Source organism: Crinia signifera, chromosome 1, assembly GCF_055691185.1.
Source record: "Crinia signifera chromosome 1, ASM5569118v1, whole genome shotgun sequence".
Lineage (NCBI taxonomy): Eukaryota > Metazoa > Chordata > Amphibia > Anura > Myobatrachidae > Crinia > Crinia signifera.
This window is the reverse complement of record NC_139217.1, coordinates 10,201,714-10,219,489: the sequence shown is the minus strand read 5'-3', so window position 1 is coordinate 10,219,489 and position 17,776 is coordinate 10,201,714. Positions and strand designations below refer to the sequence as shown.

General features: G+C 43.9%; 1 protein-coding gene across 4 annotated transcripts in view; it reads left to right on the top strand.

Moving 5' to 3' along the window:
* The window catches only part of LOC146060553 (uncharacterized), a 335,594-nt gene that overhangs the window by 38,016 nt on the left and 279,802 nt on the right, over positions 1 to 17,776 (top strand). For all 4 annotated transcript variants that reach the window (XM_083174016.1, XM_083173934.1, XM_083174187.1 and 1 more), the window contains exons 3-5: positions 3,563 to 3,677; positions 4,275 to 4,436; positions 4,600 to 4,798. In XM_083174016.1, coding sequence (XP_083030142.1) covers positions 3,563 to 3,677; positions 4,275 to 4,436; positions 4,600 to 4,798 — 476 coding nt within the window. The remainder of the gene's footprint in view (positions 1 to 3,562; positions 3,678 to 4,274; positions 4,437 to 4,599; positions 4,799 to 17,776) is intronic.

Here is a 17,776-nt window from a genome sequence, read left to right as displayed (position 1 = left end):
TCGAGGACAGTCATTTAGGGGAAAGTTTCAGTCCTCCAGGGGTAAGGCCCCAAAGTCAAAATTTGGTTCCTTTCACAAGAAACCTATCACCAAGGGAGAGGACAAACCCTCCGCATGACTGTCAGGGGATTTGCCCGGCAGTGGTAAAGGTGGGGGGTCGTCTATCACATTTCAAGGAAGCATGGGCTTCACTAGACCAGGATTCCTGGGTGTTAGAAATTATAGCCCAGGGCTACAGAATTCCCTTCAAAGGTCTTCCTCCGAGAAGATTCATTCCCACAGCTTTACCAAAGGAAGCTCGGCTCCGTACAGCTCTCTTAAGAGCAGCTCACTCTCTGTTAGAGAAGGGGGTGGTAATCCCGGTTCCCAGGGCAGAGTGGAAGAAAGGCTTTTATTCCACTCTGTTTCTGGTACCCAAACCAGACGGGTCTTTCAGACCAATACTGAATTTAAAGTCACTGAATGTCCATTTGTGGGTAGACCATTTCAAAATGGAGTCTCTACGGTCGGTGCTGCTAAGCCTGGACCAGGGAGAATTTTTGGCGTCCATGGATGTCCAGGACGCGTACCTTCATGTCCCTATACACCCAGAACATCAGGCCCTGTTGAGGTTTGCGATAGGAGACCTGCACTTACAGTTCCAGGCGTTGCCCTTTGGTCTGGCCACAGCACCAAGGGTATTCACCAAAATAATGTCTGTAATGGCGGCTGTGCTCCGGCTGAGGGGAATCACAGTGATACCTTATTTGGACGACCTGCTGTTCAAAGCAGAGTCAGCAGACAGGTTGCAGAGTCACTTGGCAGAAGCCATCAGTTTTTTGCAGGCTCACGGCTGGCTTTTAAACTTACAAAAGTCTCAGTTGGTGCCGTCACAGAGACTCCAATTCTTGGGAGTCATTCTGGATACCCATCTACATCGGGTATTTTTACCGGAGGCAAAGGCCAGGGATCTGGTTGCCTTAGTCCAGGAGATTCTCAGCTCTCGGAGCACATCAGTGTGGAGGTGTCTCAAGCTGCTGGGGAAGATGGTGGCGTCTTTCGAGACGCTGCAGTTTGCCAGGTTCCACTCTCGGGTGTTCCAGTGGAACATTTTGACGGCTTGGTCAGGAAACACACAGACCATTAAGTCAGAACAGATAGTGCTGTCTTCAGAAACTTGAGCCTCCCTGAAATGGTGGACAGACGTGGATTCCCTTCAGTGGGGTCGGTCACTGCAGTCCTGGAGCTGGCTGGTAGTCCCTACCGACGCCAGTCTCAGGGTCTGGGGGGCAGTAGTCTTGGACCTGCGTCTGAAGGGCTTGTGGACTCCAGAGGAGTCTGCTCTACCGATCAACATCTTGGAACTGAGAGCTGTCTGGAAGGTGATTTCTCTGGCGGGAGACAGGTTACAGAGACTCCCTTTAAGGATTCAGACCGACAACGCCACAGCTGTGGCAAATCTGAATTACCAGGGAGGCACACGCAGCAAACTGGCCATGTGGGAGGTGTCCAGAATCCTCCTGTGGGCGGAACAGAATGTTCCAGCAGTATCAGCTATATTCATACCAGGAGTGGAGAATATAGAGGCCGACTTCCTGAGCAGGGAGGAGCTGAAGGAAGGGGAATGGAGCCTAAATCCCCAAATATTTCATCAGATTACCTTGAAGTGGGGAACTCCGGATGTGGACCTGATGGCATCCAGGTTCAACCATCAGGTGCCCAGGTTTTATGCCAGGACGAGGGATCCACTGGCAGAAGCAGTGGATGCCATGACTATCCCCTGGGAGGGGAATCTTCTTTATGTTTTTCCGCCAGTTCCAATGCTGGCGAGAGTGTTGAAAAGGATACAGGCCCAGGCAATTCCAGTGATTTTAGTGGCCCCAGATTGGCCAAGGAGGTCCTGGTACTCGAGGCTTCAGAGATTGTCTGTGGACTCGTGGCGTCTACCTCTGAAGTTAGACCTTCTAAGACAAGGACCGTTCAATCATCTTGATTCAGCTCGATTAATTTTGACGGCCTGGCTGTTGAGACCGCCATTCTAAGGAATAAAGGATTCTCAGAGGCAGTGGTTAACACCATGATAAAAGCCAGAAAGTCAGTGTCTTCGGCAAATTATTATAGGGTCTGGAAGACCTATATTCGATGGTGTGAGAGACGGAAGTCACATACATCACGTTGTAAATTGACAAAAATGATGGAATTTTTGCAGGATGGTTTTTCCTCTGGGTTAAGCCTTCAATCTCTAAAGGTGCAGATCTCGGCCTTGTCCATTTACTTTCAGAAAAGGATTGCATTATTGCCGGAAGTACAGATTTTCCTACAGGGGGTGTCTCGGTTGAAACCTCCCTACAAACAACCAGTAGCACCTTGGGACTTATCGCTGGCTTTGGAATGCCTTCAGAAGGCACCTTTTGAACCATTAAGGTTGGCTGACCTTAAGTTTCTTACATGGAAATTGGTATTTTTGTTGGCAGTGGCATCAGCAAAGAGGGTGTCAGAGTTGGGAGCATTGTCATGCAAGTCTCCCTTCCTGATATTTCACGATGATAGGGCGCTTCTTCGGACCGGTACCCCAGTTTTTACCTAAAGTAGTCTCTGCTTTCCATCTAAATCAGGAGATAGTTCTGCCTGTGTTTCAACCCCCAGATGGTTCGAGGAAAAAGGGACAAATTGAGGAATTTGGATGTTGTGCGTGCCTTACGCATTTATGTGGACAGAGTTAAGAGTGTCAGAAAGACTGATACCTTGTTAGTGTTGTATGACATACACAAAATTGGTTGGCCTGCATCTAAGCAGACCATTGCTAGGTGGTTGCGCTCTGTTATAGCGTTTGCATACACTAAAGTTGGTAGGCCTGTTCCGGCCAGGATTAATGCGCATACCACCAGGTCGGTTGCCACCTCAACAGCTGAGCAGGTTTGCAGGGCTGCCACTTGGTCATCTGTTCATACATTTGCCAAATTCTATAGGTTCCATGAGTTCACGTCGGAGGACGCATCGTTCGGGCGAGCAGTCATGAGAGCTGCAGACCTGAGCGTACCCACCCAAAGGACCGGCTCTGGAACGTCCCAGTGTTGAGCTGTGTCACCAGGACCATTGAAAGAGAAAAAGGGATTTTTGTAAGAACTTACCGTTCGAATCCCTTTCTCTGATATGGTCCTGGTGACACAGCGATCCCTCCCTTACGCTCAGTAAGTATGCCAGGTTCATGATGTTCATGTTAAATTGGCAAAAATCCCTTTATCTCCAAGCTTTTAGTTTCAGCGGACTGGTATTCTATGTATGTGTAATATATTATGGCCACTAGATTTTTATATGTATTATTTGTTTAATACATTGAACAATCATTCTTGATACTAGCGCTTTATTGTATTTTCATACAAGATCCCGATGGGTCAGAGCTGTTTTGGCGTCATGAGGGGACATAAACTGCCTTATCGGATCTTGTAATGTTCTGGCTCATGGGTGTATATTAGCGCTAATACTCCTAATTCATGTGTAAAGTATTAAAGTGCATATACCCAATGGTAAAGGGATAACATGTAGCGGAGCCTGATCCTGTAATTCCATGTCCTGCCTGCAGGTGGAGGAGTCTCTGCAGAATATTGGGAAGTTCAGCAGCGCTGTGAAGCTTGCGGCATTCTCTCCATTCAAGTCCACCCAGAGTGCGTTGGAGAATGTGAACGCCATCTCTGAAGGTAATGTCAGGTGGTTAGTGTTACACGTGGGGCGTGCAGTGATGTCTAATGATCTGTCAATCCCCTGAGCTGTGTGATGTCACCCTGATTACTGAGCCCTGTGCATCCCCTCACTAGACTTTGTCTAGGTGCCTGTGTGGGGCATTCATGTGACCTACAGTATATACTGTATAACCTGTCTGGTTCTCAAACTCTGCCCCCTCTACAGGCTTCTCTGGGTGTATAACATGGTGGATCTCCATATGTATGCCATACAATTAGCTATAGTCTCTGTACCATACAGTTATACTTCCTAAATCTGCCCTTTGGTGTCTCCATAGAGATTCTGGGCACCTATTACTGATATTCAGTGAAAATGGCTCTTAAAATAGAATATTGTTCCGTGGACACCCCAGATTAGAGTATACAGTAGTTAATTCCAGGGCCATCTCAATCCTGGGGCTGATGACGGCTGGGCCCTCTGTACTATAACCTCTAGAATAGCAGGCACTGGTACGGATGGACTCTATCAGTACGTAGGATGTGTGGACTTGCAGTTGTCTTCTGTTCTTTGGATGTAATTTGCCTTGCGTATGTATATCGATGTGTCTTCCACAGGTGTCCTTCATGAGGACCTGAAGTTGTTCCTGGAAACCAACATGCCAGCTGAGAGGCAGAAGGCTCTGCTTGGTGTGAATCACAGTAAGATCGGAGATGCCATCCAGGAGGAGCTGAATATTGCATGCCAGACGGGCGGTTTGGTGGCCAAGCTCATGAAAGGTGGGTTACCGGGCACATAGCTGGGATAGTGCCAGACTACTCTGGTTCTCGTGGTTTCTATATGGGGTTGAGAAGGTCTGGGGCTCTGTGATACTGATGGTTGGTATGTTTTGTATTCTGAACCCCACATGACCTCAATTACCGTCGTTTTCTTTCTGTACAGGAATCTGGTTATACTATGGCAACCTGGAGAATGAAGTCACTGCTCAGTCAACCTCGAACGCAAATCCTGGTTCAGGCCACAGTTCCAGCGTAGCCAAAGTCCATGTCAATATGAACCAAAAGGACAACTTCATCAAACAGTCTATCCGTTGTCTGGACAAGTTGGACAAGGACATAAAGACTTTATCCATAAAGCTGAGGTGAGGACATTTCCATAGGTGGTTGTAGTGATGGTGGACCACAGTCCCTGAGACCAACCTAATCTCATAACCAGACCACTGGTCAGCCATTTTACCATCCTTCCATTGCTTACCACAGCCAGTGTTGTCCTTCCTGCTGTCTATACAGAAGGTAGAGTAGTGATATCTCCATCCACAACACAGCTCCACAAACCTTCCCGATGTTAACCAACCCAAGGTTTGCTGGGCAGAACATTTTACCCATTTTCACCCCCTTAGAATTCAGTACCTTGTAGTATCCTTGTGGGTGGCTGCACATGGCTGTCTCAGGGGCAGATGTTTGAAGCAGTGATAAGGGAGGAGAAGTGAGCCAGAGGAGAAGAGGCAGACCGGTACAGCAGTTCTTGGACTATATTACTGTACTGTATTTCATTGGAGACCTCAGGCAGTGATTTTCAAAATCGACATCTAGTGGATGTACACTCCCTGGCAACACCATGCGCCACACTAGCCAGGTTGTGCGACGCTTCGCCACTCTGCGACACGCCAACAGCCATATGTAGGACAGATGAGCCTGGCTGCATCTGTATGCCAGTGTTCTCACACTGACCATGCCTGTAGGTTGGTGTATTCGCTCTGTTATCCCCCTGACTGACTTCAGTGTTGGATGACCGACTCTAGAGCACACTCTGCAAGGGCGTTGAGTGCTTCCCCTGCTGTGTTATCATGGGGCGTCTGTGGAGCAGATGTGCGGCTACGTGGGCCTTTTCCTCTGTTCACCTCTTCACCAAATTTAGCTAGTTTCTCTTTTTTTGCATCAAATGATGCTAATTTTGGATGGAAGGTTTGGTTAACCGGTTTACAGCTTTTGACTGTCCCATGGTCCGGTATTTCCTTGTTTGAAGAAAGCGAAAACAGGTTCTCTTATTTCATGTGGCCTACAGTACCTTGTGTTCCCACCCTCCCCCTCCAGTTTTTGTTTAGCGGGTCTATTAACTATATTGGGCAACTTTTTGGTTTAGGGTTTTTTTGAAGTTGTACTAATGATCAGGGCCTGCAGAGGGTTGAAGCTACTCCTTTTTTTTTTTTTTTTTTTTTTAATTCAATCATTTTTTTATTGTTTCTTTAACATGCAGACATTTATACAGAATAGATAATATTACATGCTCAAATTTATAATATTTCATTGAAATATTTACCCAGTGGCACCAACTCTAGACAGAGACATCTTTCATATAATTTAACCTTATCCTTAAGGGTTTGGTTAGTATTAATTTACTCATTCCCTTTGGTAGACTTGTGCATGTGTGATTATGTGATCTATTTTATTTGTGGTGTGCATTGTGTTTAATAGGGACTTTATATGAGTCTTATTTGATTATATTGACAACATATCTTGTGTTTGTGAACTAAGGATAAAGAAAAAATAAAATAAAATGTAAAGTGAATTTAACCCCTTCCCGACAATTGACGTACATTTACGTCATGGTCGGGAAGTACTTCCCGACACATGGCGTAAATGTACGTCAGGGCATTTAACTGTCACCGCGTCTATAGACGCGGTGACAGTTTCAACATGTCTGCTGTCCCTGACAGCAGACATGTCCGTGCATGCCCAGGGGGGGCTGCGATGCCGCCCCCCCGTCGGCGATCGCTGTGATTGGCTGTTCAGTGTGAACAGCCAATTACAGCGTTTTCTGTGTCACCGGCGAATAACGTTCGCCGGTGACACGCGATCGGAGGTGATTGGTGCTGTAAAGTACAGCACCAATCACCGCGGGGTGTAAGGGTGACACTGGTGTCACCCCACCTCACCCCGCCCGCCCCCAAAGGCCGTGATTGGTCCGTCGGACCGACGGACCAATCACAGCCATGGAGGGGGGTTTAAACTAACGGTGACTGCACTGCAGACGCCATTCCGGTCTGGAATTGCGTGCAGTGCGGTCACCGTGCCAATCTGCCGCGATATACTGACCAGAACCTTGCAAAATACTTACCTGATCCTTGCAAATATCTTGGCTGCTTCATCTGTGCTTGTAGTGTGCTGGATGCTTCCTGGATCCTGTTACTTGTGACTTCCTGTGAACTTGTGCTGCTGCAGTGTAATAGCGTTAGTTAGATAGAGAGAGATAGAGAGAGATAGTGTCAGAGAGTGCTGTATTTTGTGCTGCTGCAGTGTGATATAGTTATAGAGAGAGATAGAGAGAGATAGAGAGAGATAGAGAGGCCTAGTGACAGAGAGTGCTATATTTTGTGCTGCTGCAGTGTGATAGTTATAGATAGATAGAGAGAGATAGAGATAGTGACAGATTGTGCTATATATTTTTTATATAACTGACTGCTGCCCCCCCTTTTGTGCTGATCAGTATAAATTAACTGATCAGCAACTTTTTGGGGGCGCAGGGTATTTTTATATATATATATACCTGTCACTGCTGCTGCTGCAGTGTCATAGAGTGTTAGATAGTGAGAGATAGAGAGATAGAGAGAGATAGTGACAGAGAGTGATAGAGAGTGCTAAATTTTGTGTCTGCTGCCCCCGCCTTTTGTGCTGATCACTATATCTGAGGTGATCAGCAACTTTTTAGGGGTGCAGAGGTTTTTTTTTTTTTTATATATACCTGCCAGTTGCACTGTCAGTTGCACCTGCTGCCCCTCACTGGTAATCAGTGTCGCATCACTGATCACCTTTTTTTTTTTGTGTGTGTGCTGTGGGGTCTTTTTTTAATTTTTTTTTTTACACACACTGATTTTGTGGGTGTCCTGTGGCCGCTGTGCGCGGATCAGTGACGTACATCACTGATCATCTTTTTCGGCACAGGGTTGATCTATTTTTTTTTTTTTTTTTTGATCAAATTCCTGTTGCCTTTCAGCGCTGTTCAGTGACGGACGTTACTGACCAACATCTGTGCTCAATTTTTGGCGCAGGACCTTTTTTTTTTTTTTTTTTTAACCCCTTCAATTTTTTTTTTTTTAACCCCTTCAATTTTTTTTTTTTTTTTAACCCCTCCATTTTTTTTTTTTTTTTTTTGTATAAAGTATTTTTTTTTTTCTGCACACTACATACACACTACACACTACATACCCCCCGGGTTGAAATAAAGTTTGTACCCCCCCCTACACTATACACGTGTTGAAACATTTCACTACCAGTAACACAAAAATAAAAATGGCATCCCAAATGTCATCCCAAATGTCATCCCAGTCATCCAGAAGAATGTATTCAGCGGAGGAGGCATATGCCCTGCTTGCTTCTGACTCTGACACAGCCAGTGATGCAAGCGGGGAATTTAAAGGATTCGCCTTAAGCTCCTCTTCCTCCTCTGGTGATGAGGGACCCCCTCAAAGACGCCCCCGTAGAGCAGCTGAGACCCCCCCCCCAATAATTGATCTCGTATGGACCCCACCACCAGACAATTTTGAGCCCCAGGTTCCTGAGTTTTTGGCCATGCCAGGAATCCAATTTGATTCCACAGGTCTCATTGAATTGACTTTTTCAAATTATTTTTCTCTGATGATTTTATAAATTTAATGGTGGACCAAACTAATTTATATGCCCAGCAGTTTATTGCTCAAAACCCCACGTCATCATTTGCTAGGTGGACCCCTGTAGATGCAGTAGAGATGATGACGTTTTGGGGTCTGGTGTTTCATATGGGCATAGTAAAAAAGCCAGAAATTAGGCAATATTGGAGTACAGATGTTCTGTACAGCACCCCATTTTACCGTATGGCCATGCCCCGGGCTCGATTTGAGACGATCCTTAAATTTTTGCATTACAACGATAATGCACAGTGCCCACCCAGAGATGATCCCACCTTTGACCGGCTATTCAAAGTCAGGCCGGTCATTGATCATTTCAGTGCCAAATTTGAAGACATGTACATCCCAGATAAATTCATTTGCATAGACGAGTCCCTTATACATTTTAAAGGAAGGGTTAAATTCCGCCAGTACCTTCCCAGTAAGAGGGCAAGGTATGGCATAAAAATGTATAAGTTGTGTGAAAGCACCTCAGGGTACACCCACAGGTTTAGGATATATGAAGGGAAGGATTCAAGAATTGAACCGCCAGAATGCCCCCCCTCCCTCGTAGGTGTTAGTGGAAAAATTGTCTGGGATTTAGTGCACCCCTTCCTGGATAAAGGTTATCACCTCTATGTGGATAACTTTTACACCAGCATCCCCCTGTTTAAGGCCCTTGGTTCAAGAGGTACAGCAGCTTGCGGTACTGTGCGCAAGAACCAAAGAGGCCTCCCAAAAACGCACATTGCCCAAGTAATGAGAAGGGGTGAAAGCAGGGGAATATGCACCGAAAATATGTTGTTGGTCAAATATAAGGACAAGAGGGATGTCCTTATACTGACAACAATTCACGGAGACAGTACCACCTCCGTCCCTGTACGAGGTATCCTGGATTACAATAGGTACATGGGCGGAGTGGATCTTTCAGATCAGGTACTGAAGCCGTACAGTGCCCTGCGGAAAACAAAAATCTGGTACAAGAAGCTGGCCGTGTATATCATCCAGATGGCACTGTATAACGCTTACGTGCTATTCCGTTCTACCGGCCAGAGGGGGACATTTATGCACTTTCAAGAGGAAGTCATAAAGGGCCTAATATTTGGGAACCAGCAGGCTGAGGGCCCCAGTACTTCTAGTACTGGCCCCCGTATTGTACCAGGGCAGCATTTTCCTGATGAAATCCCCTCCACTGGAAAAAAGGGCAGGACACAAAAAAGGCGCAAAGTTTGCTATAAAAAGGCAATAAGAAAGCAAACTATTTTCCAGTGTGACACTTGCCCCGACAAACCCGGCCTATGTATAAAGGAGTGTTTTAAAATATACCACACATCTATGGATTATTAGGTTCATAATTTCACCGTGCTTCGGGGGTCTTGCTAATGCCACATACCACCCACCATTCATTCCACCATAATCTGAGCCGCAAAATCCAAAAATCACTCCTTCCCTTCTGAGTCCTGCCATGCACCCAACTGGTATTTTTTGGTCACATGTGAGGCATTGCCGTACTCGGGAGAAATTGGGGCACAGATTTTGGGGTGCTTTTTCTCCTTCATACCTTCTGAAAATCAAAAATTTTGAGCCAGAACTGCATTTTTGTGTAAAAAAATGTAATTTTTCATTTTCACTGCCCACTTGTATCAAAATTGGTGAAACCCCTGGGGGTTTGAAATGTACACTATACCCCTAGATGAATTCCCTGAGGGGTGTAGTTTGCAAAATGGGGTCACTTGTGGGGGGGTTCCACTGTATTGGTGCTTTGGGGGTCTTGCTAATGCGACATAGCACCCACCATCATTCCACCAGAATTTGTGCTGCAAAATCCAAATATCACTCCTTCCCTTCTGAGTCCTGCAACTTTTTGGTCACACATGAGGCATTGCCGTACTCGGGAGAAATTGGGGCACAGATTTTGGGGTGCTTTTTCTCCTTCATACCTTCTGAAAATGAAAAATTTTGAGCCAGAACTGCATTTTTGTGTAAAAAATGTAATTTTTCATTTTCACTGCCCACTTGTATCAAAATTGGTGAAACCCCTGGGGGTTTGAAATGTACACTATACCCCTAGATGAATTCCCTGAGGGGTGTACTTTGCAAAATGGGGTGACTTGTGGGGGGGTTCCACTGTATTGGTGCAACATAGCACCCACCATTCATTCCACCAGAATCTGAGCTGCAAAATCCAAAAATCACTCCTTCCCTTCTGAGTCCTGCCATGCACCCAACTGGTATTTTTTGGTCACATGTGAGGCATTGCCGTACTCGGGAGAAATTGGGGCACAGATTTTGGGGTGCTTTTTCTCCTTCATACCTTCTGAAAATGACAAATTTGGAGCCAGAACTGCATTTTTGTGTAAAAAAAAATAATTTTTCATTTTCACTGCCCAGTTGTACCACAATTGGTGAAACCCCTGGGGGTTTGAAATGTACACTATACCCCTAGATGAATTCCCTGAGGGGTGTAGTTTGCAAAATGGGGTCACTTGTGGGGGGGTTCCTAACTTTTAGCATCTTATGGTGCCTAGAAACCTACATGGTGCCTAAAAAATAATCTCATAAAAAGGAGGCTCCAAAATCAAGTAGGTGCTCCTTCTATTATGAAGCCTGTGGTTTGGTCACCGTGCACACTAGGGCCACATATAGGATATTTATGAAAACAAAAGAATTGGGGGAATCAATTTTCAGTCACATTTCTCTAGTAAAATGTACTGTGTTCCTTAGAAAAATGTATTAAAATTGCAAATCTGCAAAAAAAAAGAAATTTTGAAATTTCACCTACACTTTGTTTTAATTCCTGTGAAACACCTAAAGGGTTAACAAACTTCCAAAATGCTGTTTTGAATACTGTGAGGGGTGCAGTTTTTGAAATGGCATCATTTATGGGGGTGTCTCACATACAAGTCCCTCAAAGTCACATCAGAACTGAACTGGTCCCTAAAAAAATCAGTGTTTGAAATTTTCTTGAAAATTTGAGAATTTGCTATTCATATTGTAAGCCTCCTAGTGTCCCAAAAAATTAAAAGGAAGTTGAAATAATGATGTCAACATAAAGTAGACATATGGTCTATGTTAGTTATTAACTATTTTGAGTGGTATGATTATTTGTCTCACAAGCAGAAAATTTAACATTTTGCATATTGCTAAATTTTCCATTTTTTCACGATATTTTGGTATTTTTCACAAAAAAATACAGACTGTATCGACCAAAATTTACCACTAACTTGAAGTACAATGTGTCACGAGAAAACAATCTCAAAATCACTGGGATAAGTAAAAGCAAAAAAAAGTTATCCCCACTTAAGTGAGACATGTCAGATTTGAAAAAAAGGGCTCTGTCAGGAACGCAAAAACTGGCTCTGTCAGGAAGGGGTTAAGCCTGTTTATTATATATGTGTGATTTGTTAAAAATAGTAGAGAAAGAGAAAAAAAATATAAATAAAAAGGTGTCTCTCTCTTAGTTCTAGTGAGATTCTTGTGCATGGTTATTTCTAATGTTATACTTTATGTAAGTGAAAGCTGTGTAAGTTTACCATAGTCTCCTTAATTCTTCTAGTATTTACCGTTCCCTCTTGTCCTTCCCCTCTCTGTTCATATATCTCTTCGTTCGTCTCTAAATGGAATTGATGCCACTTCAACAGGAGTAGACATTGATAGGGTTCAGCTATACTTATCAACCTTCGATGTCAGCCAGAGGATTCATCTTCTAAGTGACGGCCGGAGATCAGTTGAAATGACACACACACACACACCAATGGAGTATGCTAGTCAGACAGTGATCTGACGTTTAATCTTAGGGGGGTGCTCATAGTTATACCAAAAATGTGGAATGCAATCCACGTCATTGCTCATAAAATGTTTCTTTTGAAGTTTTGAGCTAAAACAATAAATTCACACTTTTTAATAAGATGTCAAAACAAAAGTTTCTATATTATAGAAATAATTGTATCAATGTCGATAAGCAAGCAGTAACCTTGCCTCCTCCTTCTGATTCTCACAACATTCCAAAACGCTATCTTCATGTCGCAGGTGCGATATCTTCTGACCTTGGTAACAAGTTACAACTCTTACAATCGCCTCAAACTGTTCCATCTTATGCTGAAATTAAAATCTGTTCTGCTAGAAGCATTTTAAGGAAAATACATCTTAAAGTGATAGTTCTGAATAACATATATAAAACTTAAACCTTATATGTATATAAAAGGTGAGAATCATATCTATACTCTATCATTTCCTCCTGTTGATTCTACCTTTTACTGACTTAATATCACTATTGGTTATAATCCAATATAAAAACTAAAGTATATATGCAAAATAGTTGCTTAATATAATGCGGCTTCTCTCAGTCCCTCCTGTTTGTGACAATCTATCAGTACAGTTGGCCTGCCTAACGAGGAGCACACAGTCCACCATAATGGTGCTAATGGCTACTTCTCCACGAGCAGATGCTGTCATCACTTCAGGTGGAGGGTAATGACCGTTGACACATATCCATCATAGTAAACTGTCTACCACTCTTCCCTCTGCAAAGTGTTTGTGTAGTGTTATAAAACCTGGAGGTTTCAAACTGAGGTTTATAGCATTGCATCTCTAGTTTCCCTTATCTTTTTACATGTCATTTTCTTTGTCAGATTTCTCATCAGGGAATCTTGTGAGATTTACTTTCAGAATGAATTGTCCATTTATTAAGTCCATTTGCAATGTCCTTTCACTTATGATTTCCACCATAGTCCAACATGTTTAGTTCTTCTAATACATTGCTGCAATAGTAAAGAACATCTTGTCTATGTTGTGGCGACTTTATCTTGTAACACATCAATAATTAAAATTCATGCGATTGACCAAATCTTGTACATCACAGGGTAGGATTCTTTTTTTCTTGTGTCTGGAACAAAAACCTTTATTTTACCTATCAGTCATAATACAAATTTTACCAGAACATAGGTAACTATAAATAAAACCTTTAAGCCAGGTTACTGGATTTACCATGAGTTTAGCCATTTATTTTCACTATAAACTTTGGCAACTTGGCTTTTTAACTCTTTCACTTGGAATAGGTGGTTCTCAATGGCTTCAACAACTTTATATGTGTCATTAAAGTAAGTAAAACAAGATTCTTTTACACCAATGCACATTCCCACTTATTATGTACAGTTCTGGCAATTGTCATACTGTACTACATTGGATTAATCATCAATGACCAAACAAGGGTCACAATAATCACCATTAATGCAGCAGAAGACATTATACATCCCAAAAGACCCTTATCAGATTTTGAACCTATTAAACTGTATTTCTGCATGATACAGTACAATGATTGGATAATACTTCCTTTGAGGCTTTCTTGTATCCCAGTGTCCTTATTTGCCACTTTTTGATACAATCGGTGCAGTCAGCAGACCTTGGCATAGACTTTCAAATCAGGGATCAAGAACTTTTCTGAAGTATTTCCTTTAGAGTCACTCAGTCTTCAAGTTGCAGCTTGTAACTTATATCTACATTAGTATCTTGGATAGACAAAAAAACTTGACAATGGACATTTAGTCAAATCATCATATATACATTATAACTTCAAATATTCAAATTATGCCTTATATATTAACTAGTATTTTATCTATTTTTCTTCATTTCTCCCATCATTAAATAACCTTTGAATATGTTTTTATACTGCAGCCTCAGTGTTTGCTGACTTGTAAAGCCATTTCTCCAGCCAGTGTATGTATGTCTGTATTCACACAAGGGCAAATTCATATCTTAAGACCCTGGGCAACTGGGTGAAGATCACTTGTTTCCATTAAAAGGGTGGGTACATTGTGTACTTTTACAACCTTTTCTCAGGTACTATAATGCACACTTCAGCCTGTTGCAAAGGCCTGTGTGGACTCTAGGGGTTCTCTATTGTTTCCCACCTATAACTTTATACACATGCTGCCATGCATAATGTGGGCATTTGCCAGTGACTTGTTGGCAGACAGCGCTTTTTCCCAGACACCACTCGTCAAAGCCTTTCTCAGCTCCTTGTTTCTTACCTCCTGCTTAGAGGCTTATTGTAGGAGCAACACGTGTGTCTTCTGGCTTAGCACTTTTGGGTTCTATGTCCATCTGATGGTCGGGTGTATTCAATAACTGTAACACGGCTTACCTGCCTTGCAGGATATTAGCCATACTATTGCCCATAGTCATAAGTGTCTGCTCCTCAGTGTGCTGTGACCTTACACCACAACTGGCTTAGACAGGCAACTGAAAGACAGCATCCTTGTACTAGAGCCTTCAGCTCTGCTGTTTATGTAGACATACAGTATATAAGGGTAGAAATTCCCATTTTTATACATTATGTATAGGATATCATTATCACAATGCCTTGGAAATCTCGGAAAATTTTAAAGGTGCATTTTTTCTTCTTTTTCCTTATGCTGAGATACTGTCACCACGGCATATTTTATACTTATTATGGAGCTCTGCAATTTCTCTGTAACTCCTCCCCCCTTTTGAGCACAGCATACAATACCGCTGAGATCAATATGATGAAACGTAAAACAAACACTATCTATCAGCAATATTATTTACAGTACACATTTCTTTTGTATCTCTTTGGCTGCTTCTAGTGTAACAGTCTGTATGTGAGACATCTGCAGTGTCCCCCCGCTACACTCCCTGATTCTGACTCTAATGTAACAGTCTGTATGTGAGACATCTGCAACGTCCCCCGCTACACTCCCTGATTCTGACTCTAGTGTAACAGTCTGTATGTGAGACATCTGCAACGTCCCCCGCTACACTCCCTGATTCTGACTCTAGTGTAACAGTCTGTATGTGAGACATCTGCAGCGTCCCCCGCTACACTCCCTGATTCTGACTCTAGTGTAACAGTCTGTATGTGAGACATCTGCAGCGTCCCCCGCTACACTCCCTGATTCTGACTCTAGTGTAACAGTCTGTATGTGAGACATCTGCAGCGTCCCCCCGCTACACTCCCTGATTCTGACTCTAGTGTAACAGTCTGTATGTGAGACATCTGCAGCGTCCCCCCGCTACACTCCCTGATTCTGACTCTAATGTAACAGTCTGTATGTGAGACATCTGCAGCGTCCCCCGCTACACTCCCTGATTCTGACTCTAGTGTAACAGTCTGTATGTGAGACATCTGCAGCGTCCCCCGCTACACTCCCTGATTCTGACTCTAGTGTAACAGTCTGTATGTGAGACATCTGCAGCGTCCCCCCGCTACACTCCCTGATTCTGACTCTAGTGTAACAGTCTGTATGTGAGACATCTGCAGCGTCCCCCGCTACACTCCCTGATTCTGACTCTAGTGTAACAGTCTGTATGTGAGACATCTGCAGCGTCCCCCGCTACACTCCCTGATTCTGACTCTAGTGTAACAGTCTGTATGTGAGACATCTGCAGCGTCCCCCGCTACACTCCCTGATTCTGACTCTAGTGTAACAGTCTGTATGTGAGACATCGGCAGCGTCCCCCGCTACACTCCCTGATTCTGACTCTAGTGTAACAGTCTGTATGTGAGACATCTGCAGCGTCCCCCGCTACACTCCCTGATTCTGACTCTAGTGTAACAGTCTGTATGTGAGACATCTGCAGCGTCCCCCCGCTACACTCCCTGATTCTGACTCTAATGTAACAGTCTGTATGTGAGACATCTGCAGCGTCCCCCGCTACACTCCCTGATTCTGACTCTAGTGTAACAGTCTGTATGTGAGACATCTGCAGCGTCCCCCGCTACACTCCCTGATTCTGACTCTAGTGTAACAGTCTGTATGTGAGACATCTGCAGCGTCCCCCTGCTACACTCCCTGATTCTGACTCTAGTGTAACAGTCTGTATGTGAGACATCTGCAGCGTCCCCCGCTACACTCCCTGATTCTGACTCTAGTGTAACAGTCTGTATGTGAGACATCTGCAGCGTCCCCCGCTACACTCCCTGATTCTGACTCTAGTGTAACAGTCTGTATGTGAGACATCTGCAGCGTCCCCCCGCTACACTCCCTGATTCTGACTCTAGTGTAACAGTCTGTATGTGAGACATCTGCAGCGTCCCCCCGCTACACTCCCTGATTCTGACTCTAGTGTAACAGTCTGTATGTGAGACATCGGCAGCGTCCCCCGCTACACTCCCTGATTCTGACTCTAGTGTAACAGTCTGTATGTGAGACATCTGCAGCGTCCCCCGCTACACTCCCTGATTCTGACTCTAGTGTAACAGTCTGTATGTGAGACATCTGCAGCGTCCCCCGCTACACTCCCTGATTCTGACTCTAGTGTAACAGTCTGTATGTGAGACATCTGCAGCGTCCCCCCGCTACACTCCCTGATTCTGACTCTAGTGTAACAGTCTGTATGTGAGACATCTGCAGCGTCCCCCGCTACACTCCCTGATTCTGACTCTAGTGTAACAGTCTGTATGTGAGACATCTGCAGCGTCCCCCCGCTACACTCCCTGATTCTGACTCTAGTGTAACAGTCTGTATGTGAGACATCTGCAGCGTCCCCCCGCTACACTCCCTGATTCTGACTCTAGTGTAACAGTCTGTATGTGAGACATCGGCAGCGTCCCCCGCTACACTCCCTGATTCTGACTCTAGTGTAACAGTCTGTATGTGAGACATCTGCAGCGTCCCCCGCTACACTCCCTGATTCTGACTCTAGTGTAACAGTCTGTATGTGAGACATCTGCAGCGTCCCCCGCTACACTCCCTGATTCTGACTCTAGTGTAACAGTCTGTATGTGAGACATCTGCAGCGTCCCCCCGCTACACTCCCTGATTCTGACTCTAGTGTAACAGTCTGTATGTGAGACATCTGCAGCGTCCCCCGCTACACGCCCTTATTCTGACTCTAGTGTAACAGTCTGTATGTGAGACATCGGCAGCGTCCCCCCGCTACACTCCCTGATTCTGACTCTAGTGGAAACAATGAAGCTGGTTTCAGACTTGTACAGCACTTAAGGATTACATTGGAGGGCGTTAGGAGCGCTACTTCATATTTAGTTTGTTAAATGTTTATAACAGTAAATCATTATCATACTAAAGTAATGCAGTGTACAGTATTGGAATTTTCTGATAACCAATATAAGAGTGTGTCATTACCTTTATGAATACAAGTAGCTGATTTCTCTTAATACATGAAAAAAAAAAAAAACTTTTGTTAAATCAATTAGGATAAAATACATTTTATTTTCTGCTGTGAATCTTTCTGCAGACAAATATCTTATCTGTAGTAACAAATCATCTGCATTGAAAATAATACAATGCACGGGGACTCATAGCCCCTCCCTACAAAGTGCAGACCTGCTGCCACTTGTGTACACTGTGATATGACTGAACACAGTTAAATTAATCAAAATAAAATAGATTTTAGTTGATCTGTTCAGATTTTAACCTAATGTTCTGTTTTGCTCTATTAAATACACACCATACGTTGAGGTAGAAAACTGTTAAGAGATATATACAAGAGTTTTTC